General features: G+C 34.9%; 2 protein-coding genes across 3 annotated transcripts; both read right to left on the reverse strand.

The window, feature by feature from the left end:
- Positions 1 to 698: 698 nt before the first annotated feature.
- Positions 699 to 2,622, reverse strand: LOC113768676 (putative UPF0481 protein At3g02645). 2 transcript variants are annotated; one of them, XM_027313129.1, is made up of 3 exons: positions 1,910 to 2,622; positions 1,322 to 1,748; positions 1,034 to 1,161 (listed from the first exon to the last, which is right to left on the reverse strand). In XM_027313129.1, exons 1-3 carry the CDS (start codon positions 2,522 to 2,524, stop codon positions 1,127 to 1,129), a joined length of 1,077 nt encoding a protein of 358 aa, XP_027168930.1. In that variant the 5' UTR covers positions 2,525 to 2,622; the 3' UTR covers positions 1,034 to 1,126. The 2 variants fall into 2 exon arrangements, with proteins under 2 accessions (XP_027168929.1, XP_027168930.1); XM_027313128.1 differs by having other exon boundaries at positions 699 to 1,748.
- A 7,677-nt stretch (positions 2,623 to 10,299) lies between these two features.
- LOC113769004 (UPF0481 protein At3g47200-like) lies at positions 10,300 to 12,074 on the reverse strand. The gene is made up of 2 exons (XM_027313495.1): positions 11,370 to 12,074; positions 10,300 to 11,199 (listed from the first exon to the last, which is right to left on the reverse strand). Exons 1-2 carry the CDS (start codon positions 12,072 to 12,074, stop codon positions 10,300 to 10,302), a joined length of 1,605 nt encoding a protein of 534 aa, XP_027169296.1.
- Positions 12,075 to 18,037: the final 5,963 nt, after the last annotated feature.

Raw genomic sequence — 18,037 nt, forward strand, 5'->3', positions numbered from 1 at the left:
TGCTCTGGACTCGTATGCATGAATGAGCCAAGATTGGGCTCGTACATGTCTATTAATTAATATTGCAAAATGTCTACGTATACTTAGTTCAAAAAAATAGTTAAATTTGATTAAGTTCGATTTGTTTGATCTTAAACTCGCATTCGAGTACGCTAATATCTTCAAGTCGAGTTCAAATTCAGCTTAAAGAGTTTGACAAGTTGGAACTTGACTGGTTGGCTTCTTTACACACAAAATAAGCTTTCATTGTGTCCTTTTCTACATTGAATACAAAGGCAAAGGCCTTGTGGAGTTACGGTTTCCCCAATCATATGCTTATTCTCGATAATGATTAACTAACAATGGTAGGGATCTTTGACAACCTCCAAAATTGGGTTTCCCTCTGGGGAAAAAACAATAAAAGGAAAGGGTAATCCTTTACATTTCTGCTTGCTAGCTATATATATATGTGTGTATACGTATGTATTTCCTGCAACTACAACATCTTTTTTCTTTCTGCAAAGCTAAAGACAATTATCAATCAACCTATATATATATATATAGAAGACATGCATACCTCTTATATAATATATATAACAAAACATTGCAAGATGTTACATCAAAAATTACATATTGAATTTGTAAGAAAAGTAGATATTCCAATTTTGATACCATTTGCTTTGGAGTATAATTAAAGTCAAGCTTGATTAATAATAACAACTTGATCATCAAATAGTACATTCATCCAAACAAAAAAATTATAATTTGCTGACACTAATATTTTGTCACAACTTAAAATGTCCTCCATCCTTCACCAAAGTCAGCACTCAAAAAAAAAAAAAAAAAGACAGACCCAATTTGTATCGACCATTCAATCAAGCCCATGGCCATTATCTCTAATGATAGCGGCCTACTGTAACAGCTAAAACTATAGACAAGCACAACAAAATGAAACGGGCAGGACAAATGCGTCCTATGGGCTTCCAAAATTTGGCTTTATTGGAACCACAAAATGCTCTAATATCTTCCACCTGCTGTTTCATGGAGCAATCTCTCACGTCACACTCGAGCTGCTTGCTGAGAAGTTTCAGGACTTCAATGGCCATTTGATCATCTCCAGGCTCGTGGAGAATGATGGATGCTTCTCTTAGGAGTTTGATGTCAGCAGGCACAGATGCCATGCTGGAAAAGAACAACACCAGAGAGGTAAATAATGGTTCTATACCTCTAGAGCTTTGTTCATATGCCAACAAGTTTTTAAGGATGATAATGGAGCTCTCAATAATGGAAATGCTGGGAATACTCAATGTTCCCCTTCTGAACTGGATTCCAAGGGAGTTACCTTCCTTTGCATAGAATCTAACACCAGAGGATTTTAATACTGTGGCATTCGGTACCCAGTTTTTACCTCGCACACTTGGGCGGCCCATGAGTGGTTTCTTGTTTCTTCGTCTTTTTTGAGCTGCACCTGAATCAGAAGATTTGGGTGGTAAATACAAGGAATGAAACAAATCAAGTAAATGTTTATGGTGGCCTTCTGTATGGTGTTTCTTGATGACCATAGCTCCCTTTCCAATGTGAAAGGACTTGAAAAATTCGAGAGCAACTTCTTCAAAAGAAGTTCCTTCAGGCTTCAGCTTCGTTGCGTTAAATATCTCCTTAAGCACGAACAAAGGAAGCTGATTTTCAATCATTAACAAGTCACGACCAATTTCTGGCAGCATCCATCTTGTTGAAAATATAGGGTTGTCAGTAGCATCAACTCCCTCCTGCATAAAATTAATAGTACATTGTTACTAAAATCCACCCCAGAATAGCAAGCTTTCTTTTCTTATGTTAACTAATGAGTGGGCAAGAATGGCAGAAATTTATAATAATTTATCCAAACCAAACAAATGAATGACTACTAGTCGATGGTAATTAAGGTTACCTTGCTCCATTTGTAATTGCGGCAAAATAGTGCTACAATGAAGCAACCATCAGTCAGCAGCATGTCCACAAATTCACCACTGCTTATCCCTTGGAAAGTCTCTGAATAGCATCTTCTAACTCTCGCCTCCCAGTTTCCCATTTTCCTTCGTAATTCTTCGTCCCTCTCATCCAGAAAAGGAAAAGGCTCACGAAACTGCCTTTTCTTTTCTTTCGTCAGCCACAAACTCTCCCTATTATGATGAATAGGGCCAATGGAGACCAATTTGGGGGTATAGGACATTTCATCTACTCTACGAACATGTGGTGGCACCGCCGGCATTTGACCATCTTCTGGGACGTCGATGGTGATTTCTACTTGTTGCTGGATTTGTTCATCAGCTGGAACCTCATCATCTTGAGCTTCACCATCTGGAACTTCATTCGAAATTTCAGCATTTGGAGCTTGATCTGGATTTACAAGTTCACCACCGGCCTCCAGATGTACACGATCATCATGGGAACAGCGATTACCTGGCCGTGCTTCATTTTCTTCTCTAATCTCTACAGAATCAAACCCTTCTTCCGTATCTAGAGTAGCCGGTTCATAGACATTTGAGCTTCTATCACTCTCCATTTTCTCCTCTTTCTGAATCACTACAAATCTGGCCACTGGGCTGAGTATCGCCAATTCGCAATTTTCAAGCTTTCTTTTCAAAATTTGAGAACACTACAGATTTTATGGTAGAACCCAAAATTGCTATAAACTTTTGCTGTAATTCTTGCTTATATGGGAACTTATTAACACAGTTGGTACCCGCGTTAGCCGCCTGTACGTACAGTACAACATGTACATTTGCTTATCTATAATTAGATCGTATATTGTTGTTTTGGGTTGGTAGGGGGGTGTTTCTTACAAACGAACACTACTAAAAGAAATTAGTCATTAAAAGTCAGGTAAAATAAATAAGAAAATATTATTTGCACTCTCATTTTTGTTAATCACACTGTCACTATTATTTTAATCATATAGTTCGTTTGTTAGAGTATGCGATAAAAACAAATGATGGGAGTGCAAATAATAAAAAATTGAGAACTCAAAAAAAAAATTTGTTTAGAAAACTCCAATCCTAATACGTCCTTGGATCAGGCAGTTAACAAAAATAATTATGTTTGAAAGTCTAATTAAGTTAATTCAAGATAGAAAGTCTCCCTATTATAATTATTCTTTTAATATCTATTTAACTTTTTAGGCCATCACGAGACAATGTCCAATCTCCACGGACATATAAAACAATTTTCTTCCGATTCAAAATTTTATTCCTCAAAAAAATAGCCAAATTTGTTCTGAAAAATTTTATGTCAGTATAATGCAGTACCTGTAAACCGTATTTACTATTTGCTTAAAGTGAAATAATTGCAAGAAAGATCACTATAAAACATCAGTTGGGGTCTAATGGATCTTAAACTAAAGAGACTCTTTCAACTTTTCCGATTCCCAAACTATTTCCTGCCAAGTCATGATCGATCTTATTCCTAAACAAGAAATTAGGAATTTTTTGTTCTTGTCATCAATATCACATAAAAACCCACATTTACTTTTTCTTTAAGGTACCGCATTTACTGCTTGCTTGAAGTGTAACAATTTTTGGAAACATCACAATGGATCATCCTAATAGACCTTAACTATAGGGAATCTTTCTAACATTTGCAAGAAGCAAACCGCAGAGCTTTCCAAATTTCTTTGGGAGAAAAAGAAAAAAATAGAAATATGGAATGGGGACAATTAATTTCTACTTGGCTAGGGTTTGCGGTATAAGTATAACATCGAGGTTTAAAAGCCGCGTTTTGGTGCAAGACATAATTAACCTATTAAAACCAATATCCAATTAAATCCCAATCTGAATAACATTTCAATTCCAAGTAACACTGGCCTAACTTTTGATTACAATTCCAAATCTAGTACTATTTCCAAAGTAATCTCCTTTTCTTAACAAATTGACATAAGGGCAATTTCATTTGGAATTAATCTAACTATAATTCCAAATTTACTCTAAAGTAAACAAATACCCTCTAAAATTATAATTTGCAATCATAGAATAGCTACAATTAATGGTTTGCAAGGGTATTCTTGAAAAGCGAAAAATAAATCACCAAATCATATTGGTGCTTTTGAAATACTATATGTATGTGTGTGTATAAACATTTATGGAGAAAAGGTGACATAAAGAGTAGCTTTCTTGATTTATACTAGCTATAAATTTAGACATCTGCAAAACAAACATACATCGCCTGTGGGGTCTTTTCACGCTGGTAGCTTTTCTAAGAACTTCAGGTCAACCTAAGGGTCTTCTTCTCCAACCTTCCGATGTGTTTGTTGTCCGTATGCATAGAAAATTAAGTGGTTATATATATATATATATATATATATATAGTGTTGTGTTTGGATAACGGGAATTGAATGTCGCTGCAAAAGTATGTGTTGGGTATGTCTTTGTATCCCACATCGGGAGTTTAACAAAGAAATCTTTCTTGATTTATACTAGCTATAAATTTAGACATCTGCAAAACAAACATACATCGCCTGTGGGGTCTTTTCACGCTGGTAGCTTTTCTAAGAACTTCAGGTCAACCTAAGGGTCTTCTTCTCCAACCTTCCGATGTGTTTGTTGTCCGTATGCATAGAAAATTAGGTGGTTATATATATATATATATATATATAGTGTTGTGTTTGGATAACGGGAATTGAATGTCGCTGCAAAAGTATGTGTTGGGTATGTCTTTGTATCCCACATCGGGAGTTTAACAAAGAAATCTCTCCTTGTGGTAGTTATAAATATAGTAGACTTAAGTGAGTTTAAGTGTGCTAAGAGTACCAGCCCAAGTGCCATATGCACCAGTCCAAGAGAGTTTTTAGGGGGCCCATGCCCCAGTCTAAGAGAGGTTTTGGTTTGGCATCAAACCAAAAGAGCAAGTCATGAGCCTTTGGGCCATTAAGCATTTAATGCTATTTAGGCTCTTTTGTATTCTCAGTTTAGGTGCCTTTTGGATATGGGAATTATTTCCTAAGGTTTTGTACTCTCTATTTTGTACTCTCTTTCTGTTATAGTAAATCTGCTACCCCTTCGCCCGTGGACGTAGGTCAATTGGACCGAACCACGTAAATTTCGTGTTTCTCTGTTTGATTTATTTATTTTGTTATTGTCATTATTGAGTTGACAAGAACCCTATTCTTCTCGTTTATCAATTTCCTGGGACCAGACCTAACAAATTGGTATCAGAGTTTCAGGTTCTAGATTCAGCTTCAGGTTTTGGGTCATGGTCAGATTTTGGGTTCTTGATGACAATAACAATTTTTGGGTGCCACAGAGAGTGAAGAAAAAAAATTTTTGTTGGAGTTCAGTTGGGTTTTTGAGAAGAGTTATTTGGCCCATTTGAACTCATTGAAGGTTTTGCGAAGAAGGTGGAACATGATTACTATGTTCGTGGCTTTTAACCCGTTGGGATCTATTGAACCTTCTGTGAGATTTGGCCCGTTGGGACCTGTTGAGCCTTTTGCATTCTGATTCGTTGGTAGCTCGTTGTGGTTCGTTGGGACTTTTGTGGTTCATTGAGATCCGTTGGGACTTTTATGGAGAAGGTGGAGCTTGTTTGCTATTCGTCTATTATTTGCCGATGTTGGATACACGCCAAGGTGGAGATTTGTTGGGTATATCTTTGTATCTCACATCGGGAGTTTAACAAAGAAATCTCTCCTTGTGGTAGTTATAAATATAGTAGACTTAAGTGAGTTTAAGTATGCTAAGAGTACCAGCCCAAGTGCCATATGCACCAGTCCAAGAGAGTTTTTAGGGGGCCCATGCCCCAGTCTAAGAGAGGTTTTGGTTTGGCATCAAACCAAAAGAGCAAGTCATGGGCCTTTGGGCCATTAAGCATTTAATGCTATTTAGGCTCTTTTGTGTTTTCAGTTTATGTGCCTTTTGGATCTAGGAATTATTTCCTAAGGTTTGTACTCTCTTTCTGTTATAGTAAATCTACTACCCCTTCGCCCGTGGACGTAGGTCAATTGGACCGAACCACGTAAATTTCGTGTTTCTCTGTTTGATTTATTTATTTTGTTATTGTCATTATTGAGTTGACAAGAACCCTATTCTTCTCGTTTATCAATTTCCTGGGACCAGACCTAACAGTATGTTCCCTTGATAACTTGACACGTATTTCATTGTGATCTCATCTTATCAGGTAACAAGGAGCAAAGAATAGATAAACGCCTGCAATTCATTACCGCACTAAAATGACAACTTGATATGACGTAGTATAGCATAGCAAAGGCGAATGATCGCATAAAGTTGTTGTTGGAACAAATAATGTGCAATACTATAGGGTCCTATAGACATCTACGTTGATTTGATTGCATGCACAAAGGATGTCGAAAGACAATTGTGTGTTCCTAATATGTAGCCTGCATGTGGCTGTTTTTACAATATTACCTACCATTTTAGACTGCTTTTTGTACTTATTTTCTTGATTTTTTTTTTGTGATAAAACCAAAAATTTTATGAATGAGATTGCTGGATACCGTATAGCACAATTTACTTGATAAAACTTGGACAGAAATTCCACAAAATTTCTGAAAAGTTGACAGTTTTTACTTTTTTTTTTTGTCGACATAGGGGTGTCCGGGTCAATCCTTACGGGGCCCGACTAATCCCCTGTTTTAACGTGATGAGTTAAATAATGTGCAATATTATTAGCTTTTGTTGAAACCTAACATGCGTGGGGAATATGCTGATCTGATAAAGCCAATTGAATATCCTCAATTATAGGGTCGAAACTAGATAGAAGGTCTTCCTTATCTTTGATAAGTTTGACATTAAAGACGCGTCGTCACCCTTCAGAACAAACTTGGAATTTTTAGTGTCTTAGCAAGATAGGCCGCTTCTCTAGCTGCAAAGGTCTGAGCAAGTTCAGCATTCGCAGAACCTTCTTGACATTTTGATGGACCAACAATGAACACACCTTCGTGGTTACGAATGACAACCCCAAGACCAAAAACCTTTCAGCCTGTGGAAACAAAAGCATCGAAATTGATCTTGAAATGAGGTGCTGACGGGGCAGTGCATGAAAGGAAATTCCATGGAGCCTTGGCGCATACTGAAAGGCAATTCCATGCATTTGCTGTACGAAAATCTGCAAGATGATGAATGCATAGCTGAATATAGATAGAGGATCTTGTTGTTTGCCATTGAAAATTGCGCCATTCCTATTGCTCCAGATTCCATAGCAAAGAGTTGCCAACAATTCACAATCCTCAGTGGAAAGTACCTGAACAATTTCCTTAACCATGAGTTCAAAATTAGTATAAAGTAGACTTGATTAAAAGTATACCTCTTGCGCGAACAAGAGTCAAAGACATGTGGACCTAGCACTTTGTTAAAAACGCGTATCATGTGATAATGTATTCAAATATCATACTGGTAGGGCAGCAGGAGAAACAAAGTGACAGCTTAGGTATCGACAAGATTTGGAAAAGGCTTTGGGGCCTTAATATTCCAAGCAAAACGAAGCACCTTTTATGGAGAATCATCCATAATCGATTACCTTTCCTATGATAATCTTCAAAAGCGAGGTATTTATGTGGATACCTTCTGCCCCATATGTAACTGGCTGGTGGAGACCTATATCCTCTTCTTTTCCAATGTACAGCATCATAGTTAATTAGCAACTTATGCATATAAAGGCACTACATTTTATACCCTATAATTTATTTTTCTGGAACTGATTTCCGAGCCATCTTATAGGCCTAACGGAATGATCCAAATAGATTTTCAGTTGTCCAATACAACAGGTCAAATTTTCTAAAGTTGTACATCTATTTTTTTCTAAGTTGACAATATTTATACTATCCTACTTTATAGAGAAGAAGGAGACTACACTGATACTATCTTGCTCTATGAGGGAGGGGGAACCCAACAAGTTGTATACGGTATTAGAAAGAAGAGAGGTCCATCTAGATCAAAGCAATGTTTTGGCATACTCTTTGAATTTTTAAAACTACCCCTGACCTGTAGCCCAAAAAAAGATTTTAAATCCCATTAGGTGGCTTTCCTAAAACAGGTTGCTTTTGTACTCCTACGTAAGGAGTTAGTCGAGCTCAAGAAGAGATCAGAAAGTGTTTGATAAAGTGAATGACAGCTATTTTGCATGGCCTAACTCTTTAAGCAGAAACCGAAATTGACTCGCAAATGAGCTTGTACACTTCATAAGAGTCGATAAAAAGTTTTAAGTTGGCAGATTTTTTATCTTCTTGGTCGAGATTGAAAATGCATTTTCACTCATTTTGGTGCTATTATTTCCTATTGGCTAAAGGCAGCTTAAGCCTTCAACTCGCCATATTTTGTCAAGTGTTACTAACTTCATTTGGTTGTTATTTTGTTACTCACTGTCTTAATTCATTTGTAGTTGGCTTAGGACACCAACGTATATCAAGATAGATAGTTTTCAAATTTAGTTTAGTCCTACGAATTCCATGCACTTGAAAAATGATAAAAACAAAATTATAGTGATTTAAGTCCTTTTCTCATGTGGTTATATTATTTTTACTTTCACGAAACAATGTTCAGAATTTGATAGTGGGACCAAATTTGTGCATACTGTGGCTGTTACAAAAGAAGCACATTTTATTGTTCCTAATTTATAAGCAAGAAAGTTCACGAGCAATGAAAGTCTGTGTATGAAAGTCATAAAACAACACTCGAAAAATTGCCAAGGGGCTTATGTGCTTTGATGGGCTGTGGAGGGAAAATGAGCTAGAGTTGAGTCATCAGAAGTCGAGGGTAGCTCATCGCATCATTTATTTAGTAAATGCTTGTGATAAAAAAGTGGGGTGTGTTCATTCTCGATAATCATAGTTATTAAACCCGATTCAGGAGGAACTCGGTGAAAGAGTTAGGTCAACAGATTACTGGTTCAACTAGTGGATGAGTGGTCTAATCGGTGGATCACTAAATATATTTAAATATTATGTCTCATAATTTTTTATGCCATAATAAATATTCGGTTAGTCTAATTTATTATAGAATCATTAATTCTTATAAGAATTAACAACCTAAATTTAATTAGTAATTTACCAAATTTCAAGTATAAATTTTATTTAAGTGCAATTATCTAGTTTATTTATGAATTTTAAGTGCAAAAGTTTATTAAAAATGATATTTGCCTTTAAAATAAATTGTGTAATATGTTATTTTTTTAAGTCAATTTCATAATTTATAGAGTTTGGGGAATAATAAAATGTTATTAAAAGATTCCAAATAAATTTTGTTTTGGAGAAATAAAATAAGAATTAAAGTATAATATATAATATAAGAATGACAAAATAACCAACAAGTGGGTGGTTGGTCCAGCGGTGATTGTATTCTACTTTTGTGCATGGGGTCCTCTGTTTGAAATTCTATTCTAGCATTTTCACAAAATTTTTCCTTGACAACATATAGACCGGTTCCTCATAAAATCGGCCAGTTCACTGGGTTGATCGATTGAACCGTCGATCCGTTGAAAAGTCAATGATTTCAATACATAAACGATCTAATTGACAAGCCGGTTTGGCTTAATTGTCGGTTCACTGAGTTAACCTGTTGAACCGCCGGGCCGAATCGGGTATAATAACTATGTCGCCAATAATTAAGTAAATATGGTAGGGATTTTTGACAACCTCCAAAGTTGGGTTTCCCTTTAGGGAAAAAACAATTAAAGGAAAGGGTAATCCTTTACTTTTCTGCTTGCTAACTATATATATGTGTGTATACGTATGTATTTCCTGCAACTACAACATCTTTTTTCTATCTGCAAAGCTAAAGACAATATACCAATCAACTTATATATATATATGGGAAAGGCAGGCTACCTCTTATATAATATATATAACAAAACATTGCAAGATGTTACATCAAAATTACACATGAATGTGTAAGAAAAGTAGATGTATATATATACGTGTATATATATAGAGGAAAGACAGGCTACCTCTTATATAATATACATATAGGAAAGACAGGCTACCTCTTATATAATATACATAACAAAACACTGCAAGATGTTACATCAAAAAATTACATATGAATATGTAAGAAAAGTAGATATTCCAATTTTGTAAGAAAAGTAGATATTCCAATTTTGATACCATTTGCTTTGGAGTATAATTAAAGTCAAGCTTGATTAATAATAACAACTTGATCATCAAATAGCACATCCATCCAAACAAAAAAATTTATAATTTGCCGACACTAATATTTTGTCATAACTTATAATGTCCTCCATCCTTCACCAAAGTCAGCACTTAAAAAAAGAAGAAGAAGAAGAAGAAGAAGACAGACACAATTTGTCTCGACCATTCAATCAAGCCCATGGTCATTATCTATGATGATAGCGGCCCACTGTAAAAGCTAAAACTAAAGACAAGCACAACAAAATGAAACGGACAGCATTTTTTGCAAGAATGCGTCCTCCGGCGTACCAAAAATTGTCTATGTTGCAACCACAAAATGCTATGATATCTTCCACCTGCTGTTTCATGGAGCAATCTCTCACGTCGCACTCTAGCTGCTTGCTGAGAAGTTTCAGGACTTCAATGAGCATTTGATCATCACCAGGCTGGTGGCGAATGATGGATGCCTCTCTTAGAAGTTTGATGTCATCAGGCACAGATGCCATGCTGGAAAAGAACAACACTAGAGAGGTAAATAATGGTTCTATACCTCTAGAGCTTTGCTCATATGCCAACAAGTTTTTAAGGATGATAATGGAGCTCTCATCAATGGAAATGCTGGGAATACTCAATCTTCCGCCCAATGTTCCGACTCTGAACTGGATTTCAAGGGAGTTACTTTCCATTGCATAGAATCTAACACCAGAGGATTTTAATACTGTGGCACTCGGTACCCAGTTTTTACCTTGCACACTTGGGCGGTACATGAGTGGTTCCTTGTTTTCCCGTCTTTCTTGAGCTGCACCTGAATCAGAAGATTTGGGTGGTAAATACAAGGAATGAAACAAATCAAGTAAATGTTCATGGTGGCCTTCTGTATGGTGTTTCTTGATGACCATAGCTTCCTTTCCAATGTGAAAGGACTTGAAAAATTCGAGAGCAACTTGTTCAAAAGAAGTTTCATTAGGCATTAGCTTTGTTACATTAAATATCTCCTTAAGCACGAACAAAGGAAGCTGATTTTCAATCATCAACAAGTCACGACCAATTTCTGGCAGCATCCATCTTGTTGAAAATATAGGGTTGTCAGTAGCATCAACTCCCTCCTGCATAAAATTAATAGTACACTGTTACTAAAATCCACCCCAGAATAGCAAGCTTTCTTTTCTTATGTTTCTTATGTTAACTAATGAGTGGGCAAGGATGGCAGAAATTTATAATAATTTATCCAAACCAAACAAATGAATGACTACTAGTTGATGATAATTAAGGTTACCTTGCTCCATTTGTAATTGCGGCGAAATAGTGCTACAATGAAGCAACCATCAGTCAGCAGCATGTCCACAAAATCAACGCTGCTTATCCCTTGGAAAGTCATTGAATAGCATCTTCTAACTCTCGCCTCCCAGTTTTCCATTACACTTCGTAAGGATTCTTTGTTCCTGTCATCCAAAAAAGGCCCAAGAAACCGCATTTTCTCTGCTTTCGTCAGCCGCAAACTCTTCCTATTATGATGAATAGGGCCAATGGAGACCAATTTGGGGGTATAGGACATTAGATCTACTTTACGAACATGTGGTGGCACCACCGGCATTTGACCATCTTGTGGGACGTCGACGGTGATTGTTACCGAGAAGGGAACATGCTGCTGGATTTGTTCATCAGGAGCCATATCATCTTGAGCTTCACCATCTGGAATTTCTTCTGAACTTTCGTCATCTAGAGCTCCATCAGCTGGAACTTCATCCGAAATTTCATCATTTGGAGCTTGATCTGGATTTACAGGTTCACCACCGGCCTCCAGATCTATACGAACATCATGAGAGCTGCGATTACCATGGATGTTATGAGATAGCTCCATAGCGATGCGGAAGGAACCTGGCCGTGCGTCATTTTCTTCTCTAGTCTCTACAGAATCAAACCCTTCTTCCGTGTCTAGAGTAGCCGGGTCATAGACATCTGAGCTTCCTTCACTCTCCATTTTCTCTTCTTTCTGAATCACTACAAATCTGGCCACTGGGCTGAGTATCGCCAATTCGCAATTTTCAAGCTTTCTTTTCAAAATTTGAGAACACTAACAGATTGTATAGTAGAACCCAAAATTGCTATAAACTTTTGCTGTAATTTCTTGCTTATATAGGAACTTATTAACACGGTTGGTACACGCGTTAGCCGCCTGTACGTACAGTACAACATGTACAATTAGATCGTACATTGTTGTTTTGGGTTGGTGGGGGGGGAGGGGGGGTTTCCAAGCATAACACACTCGAGGATTGCTTCGTTTTCCTACTGTAAAAGAAAACTTATCCTTGTCTTTTTTTTTTTTGTGTCGGCTGGAATATTGGCTACCTCCTTCGCTGCAAACACAACAGGGCCACTTTTGTGTCTTTTAGCAGTCTTATGTACAGATAAACAGAAGTATATAGCTCCCTGTATACGTGTAGTAATAATAATGTGGCTACTAGAAAACAATTTACATATAGTAAATTAAATGTGACACTCTCTACAAGCGTTTATAATTCATGATACTTGTTCAAATAATTGTTCCTCTTGAGAGTAATTGGAAGACAATTTAATTGTTTAAAAGATTATTGTTTGATAGCAATCTTCTTGTTTAAAAGAAAACTTTTCAACTTTCCTGTTAACCAAAAGGAATAAATAATTATGTTTCCTTCACTTTCCTACATTTTTCCTTACAAACGAACACTACTAAAAAAGAATTAGTCATTAAAAGTCACGTAAAATAAATAAACAAATGTTATTTGTACTCTCATTTTTGTTAATTACACTTTCACTACTATTTTAATCATATAGTTCATTTGTTAGAGTATGTGATAAAAACAAATGATGGGAGTGTAAATAATAAAAAATCGAGAACTAAAAAAAATTTTTGTTTAGAAAACTCCAATCCTAATATGTCCTTGGATCAGGAAGTCAACAAAAATAATAATTATCTTTGAAAGTCTAAGTTAGTTCAAGATAGAAAGTCTCCCTATTATAATTATTCTGTTAATATCTTTTTAACTTTTTAGGCAATCACGAGACAATGTCCAATCTCCACGCACATATAAAACAATTTTCTTCCGATTCAAAATTTTATTCCTCAAAAAATTAGCCAAATTTGTTCTGAAAAATTTTATGTCAGTATAATGCAGTACCTGTAAACCGTATTTACTATTTGCTTGAAGTGAAATAATTGCAAGAAAGATCACTATAAAACATCAGTTGGGGTCTAATGGATCTTAAACTAAAGAGACTCTTTCAACTTTTCCGATTCCCAAACTATTTCCTGCCAAGTACTCATGATCTTATTCCTAAATGTTATGAAACAATTAAAAGTATGGATGTCCCTTTGTATTTTCAAGAGGATTAATTCTTGATTTATGGATACATTATGTATAGAAGTTACAATCCATAAATCTATTCATGTAGTGGAAGAACCGTTTCATAGGTTTCTTCATATTCTTGTAATAGTGGGTGTTTAATAGGATTGCTGTTCCTTTAATCTTGTAGTACCTATATATAGAGGTACATTGACACCCTTTGGAATGAACTTTTGTATCTTAGTAGTAATATTGAGATAAATTTTGAGAAGTATTTTGTACTTATTGCATGCTAATTCTAGTCCATTCCCAGAAGTGAATCCGACTAAATTTCAATTTATTAGTTATGGTCGTTGCCATGACTATGATTTTGGTAAATATATATTTTACCATGACAAGAGAAAAAGTTACCACTTGAAGTGGGATAATAATGATAAGGACAAGAAAATAAAGGTCCTAAAGATAAATGTCCCGAAGTACATTTGACGAATCAAAATTATAATATCATCTTCACATGCCCAATTTCTTTAAACACCCTGAAGGTGTATAATGATTGATTTAATTAACTTTTCTTCCTGAAGAAAAAATGGATGTTAAACATTTGGAATCAAAGGATTATGGTCATGATATTTGTCCCATAAGAATTATGGTGATAATGATATGTGTCTCATTAATAAGTGCTACTATATACACTATTTTCCAACAAAAGAGACAAACACAATTAGTGGTAGTGCTTAAGTGATTGAAAACTCTGAAAGAGCCACTACTATATTTCTCCCTGTAGGAGAAAAGTTTATTATAAATAAAGCACTACTTTTTACGATGTCTCGAAAAATTTATTGAATTTGAATATCCGTTGAAATGGATATCAAATTGAGACACTAAATGAGACAATAATAGAGATCATGTTTAGAAATCAAATGAGATAAAGGTTAATTATATCATAATAACCATTCGAGAGAGAAATGGTTATCGATATAGTTGTCTTCATTCTCATTTGATTTATAATCATCACCTGCAGTAAATAAGAAATTTACTGATCCCAATGAATACATGATTTGACGAAAGTGAAAATATTTGAGAGCCGACAAATATTTATACGTATCTCCTTTATATTATATATGGTTCCAAAAAGAAATTTAGAATTTATGTCGGGTATGAATCACTTTTTACGATTAAAAATGAATCACTTTTTACGATTAAATATCGTAAAATATTTGATGGGTGATCTATTAAATGATTTATTTATTCTGATGAGTTACGATTCCCGACAATAGGGGGAGGAAAAGATCAACCGAAAGGAAATCATTTAAAAAAAATTGAATTTCCTCGATCCTCATACAAAATAATGTGAACTAAAAGTTCAAGAAATTCTTCATTTGTAGAAAGTTATATTTATCGACTCCAGAAGAGTCATTAAATCAACTATTCCTGTAGGAAATACTCTAGCTAAAATTGATGTCCCTGAAGGACATGCACGAGTGCTACAAATAAATTTAAGGCCGGCCTACCTAAACAAAGTATAAATTAATTTGAAATATCTCTGGAGATTAAATGTCATGACAAAATTCAACCTCTTGAAGAGGTTGCTCCTGAAGAGCCAACTCCTGAAGAGAATGAAATCATAAAAAAAAAATTTAATTGGAGCCTAATGAAATGTAGCACTTGATATTATAGAAGTTGATGAGAATCATGAATTTAGATCGGTTGATGAATGTCGGTATAGAAATGATTGGGTAAAATGGAAAGATGCGATTCAATCTGAATTGGACTCATTGGCTAAAAGAAAAGTTTTTGGACTTGTAGTCTAAACACCTGAAGGTGTAAAGTCAGTAGGATATAAATGGGTATTTGTGATAAAGAGAAATGAGAAAAAGGAAATTGTGAGGTATAAAGCAAGACTTGTAGTCCAAGGATTTTCACAAAGGCTTGGATTTGATTATGATGAAATATATTCACCTATAGTGGATGCTATCACATTTAGATATCTTGTGAGTTTTGCAGTACATGAAAAATTAGATATGCGTCTAATGGACGTTGTTACTGCATATTTATATGAAAATCTTGAAAATAATATTTATATGAGAATCCCCGAAGGATTCAACATGCCTGAAGCATGCAAATCAACTTTTAAAGATATTTTTCTATTAAATTACAAAGGTCTTTGTATGACCTAAAACAATCTGGACGTATGTGGTATAACCCCCTCAATGAATGTCTAACTAAAGAAGGTTATACCAATGATCCAATATGTCCATATGTTTTTACCAAGAAAAATAGATCAAATTTTGTGATCATTGTTATATATATTGATGATCTAAATTTGATTGGAACTCCTGAAGAGATTCAAAATAATATTGAATATTTGAAGAAAGATTTTGAGATCAAGAATTTTGGAAAAACAAATTTCTACCTTGATTTACAAATTGAGCATTTAAAAAGTGAAATTTTTGTCCACCAAACTGCATATACCCGGAAGGTATTAAAGCGGTTTTATATGGATAAGGCACATATATTAAGTACTCCAATGATCGTCAGATCATTAGATCCTAATAAAGATCCTTTTAGATCACGAGAGGAAGATGAAAAGACACTTGGTCCTGAAGTACCATATCTCAGTGTAATTGAAGAATATTGGAATGCGACGATTAAAAGATCTCAAATGATGTTTGCATCAGGGGGAGAAATTAATGCACAAGAATAGTGTACTCTTTTTCCTTCACTAGGATTTTTGTCCCGATGGGTTTTTCCCTAGTAAGGTTTTAACGAGGCATATTCTTTGTGTAATGGACATCCAAGGGGGAGTGTTATGAAACAATTAAAAGTATGGATGTCCCTTTGTATTCTCAAGAGGATTAATTCTTGATTTATGGATACATTATGTATAGAAGTTACAATCCATAAATCTATTCATGTAGTGGAAGAACCGTTTCATAGGTTTCTTCATATTCTTGTAATAGTGGGTGTTTAATAGGATTGATGTTCCTTTAATCTTGTAGTACCTATATATAGAGGTACATTGACACCCTTTGGAATGAACTTTTGTATTAGTTGGAATAATAAGAATATCACTCTCCATTGCTCCACTTCTTTCTCTACTTCTTTCTCCAATATTTCACTTGATATTATAGTACCTTATTTTATTAGTTTTATAACACTAAACAAGAAATTAGGAATTTTTTGTTCTTGTCATCAATATCACATAAAAAATCACATTTACTTTTTCTTTAAGGTACCGCATTTACTGCTTGCTTGAAGTGTAACAATTTTTGGAAACATCACAATGGATCATCCTAATAGACCTTAACTATAGGGAATCTTTCTAACATTTGCAAGAAGCAAACCGCAAGCTTTCCAAATTTCTTTGGGAGAAAAAGAAAAAAATAGAAATATGGAATGGGGACAATGTCCACTTGGCTAGGGTTTGTGGTATAAGTATAACATTGAGGTTTAAAAGTGGCGTTTTGGTGCAAGACATAATTAACCTATTAAAACCAATATCCAATTAATCTCAATCTGAATAACATTTCAATTCCAAGTAACACTGGCCTAACTTTTGATTACAATTCCAAATCTAGTACTATTTCCAAAGTAATCTCCTTTTCTTAACAAATTGACATAAGGGCAATTTCTTTTCGAATCTAACTATAATTTCAAATTTAGTCCCTGTTTGGCATTTGAGTTTTTTGCCAAGTTTGTCTGCCATAAGTTTTTTAAAATTTTTTGCTACAATAACCTCAAAAAACTTTTCAAAGTTTTTAAACTATACATTTCAAAATATTCAAAAAAAAAAAACACACTTCAAAAATTTTTTAAAAAACTTCTACAGTAAATTATAGTAAAGTTTTAGACAAACATCCAAAAAACTCATCTGTCAAACGGGGCCTTACTCTAAAGTAAACAAATACCCTCAATAAAATTATAGTAAAATTATAATTTGCAATCATAGAATAGCTACAATTAACCTTATGCAAGGGTATTATTGAAAAGCGAAAAATAAATCACTAAATCACCCAATCATATTGGTGCTTTTGATATAGTATATGTGTGTGTGTATAACCATTATGGAGAAAAGGTGATTTCGACATTTAACATAAAATGAAATAAAACTATGACATTAAGAGTAGCTTTCTTGAATTATACTAGCTGTAAAGTTAGACATCATTCAAAAACATACATCGCCTATACGGTGTGTGTCATTTATCGTGGTCCTTTTCAGCCTGTTAGCTTCTATAAGAAGTTAAGAACTATAAATCAACCTTTGGGTCTTCTTCACCAAACATCATTCAAGGGTAGCTTTCTTGATTTATATTAGCTATAAATTGACATCTGCTTAACAAACATCGCCTGTAGGGTCTTTTCACGCTGGTAGCTTTTGTCAGAACTTCAGGTCAACCTTTGGGTCTTCTTCTCCAACCTTCCGATGTGTTTGTTGTCCATATGCTTGCTCTTTCCTCGTCTCTGCTGCGATGACCCACTTTGAAAACGCCTCCCTTCTTGGCGTGTATAGAAAATTGGTTGGGTATATATATTGTGTTGTTGTTTGGATGACGGGAATGTCGCTACAAAAATATGTTCCCTTGATAACTTGACAGGCAATCCATTGCGATGAAACATCAAA

Source organism: Coffea eugenioides, chromosome 4, assembly GCF_003713205.1.
Source record: "Coffea eugenioides isolate CCC68of chromosome 4, Ceug_1.0, whole genome shotgun sequence".
NCBI classification, from domain to species: domain Eukaryota; kingdom Viridiplantae; phylum Streptophyta; class Magnoliopsida; order Gentianales; family Rubiaceae; genus Coffea; species Coffea eugenioides.

Excerpts from the sequence above, each read along its gene's own strand:
- LOC113768676 (XM_027313128.1), bottom strand. The coding sequence starts at position 2,524 with ATGGAGAGTGATAGAAGCTCAAATGTCTATGAACCGGCTACTCTAGAT. Across the intron at positions 1,749-1,909 it reads GCAATTACAAATGGAGCAAG|GAGGGAGTTGATGCTACTGA; the intron begins GTAACCTTAATT and ends AATTTTATGCAG.
- LOC113769004 (XM_027313495.1), bottom strand. The coding sequence starts at position 12,074 with ATGGAGAGTGAAGGAAGCTCAGATGTCTATGACCCGGCTACTCTAGAC. Across the intron at positions 11,200-11,369 it reads GCAATTACAAATGGAGCAAG|GAGGGAGTTGATGCTACTGA; the intron begins GTAACCTTAATT and ends AATTTTATGCAG.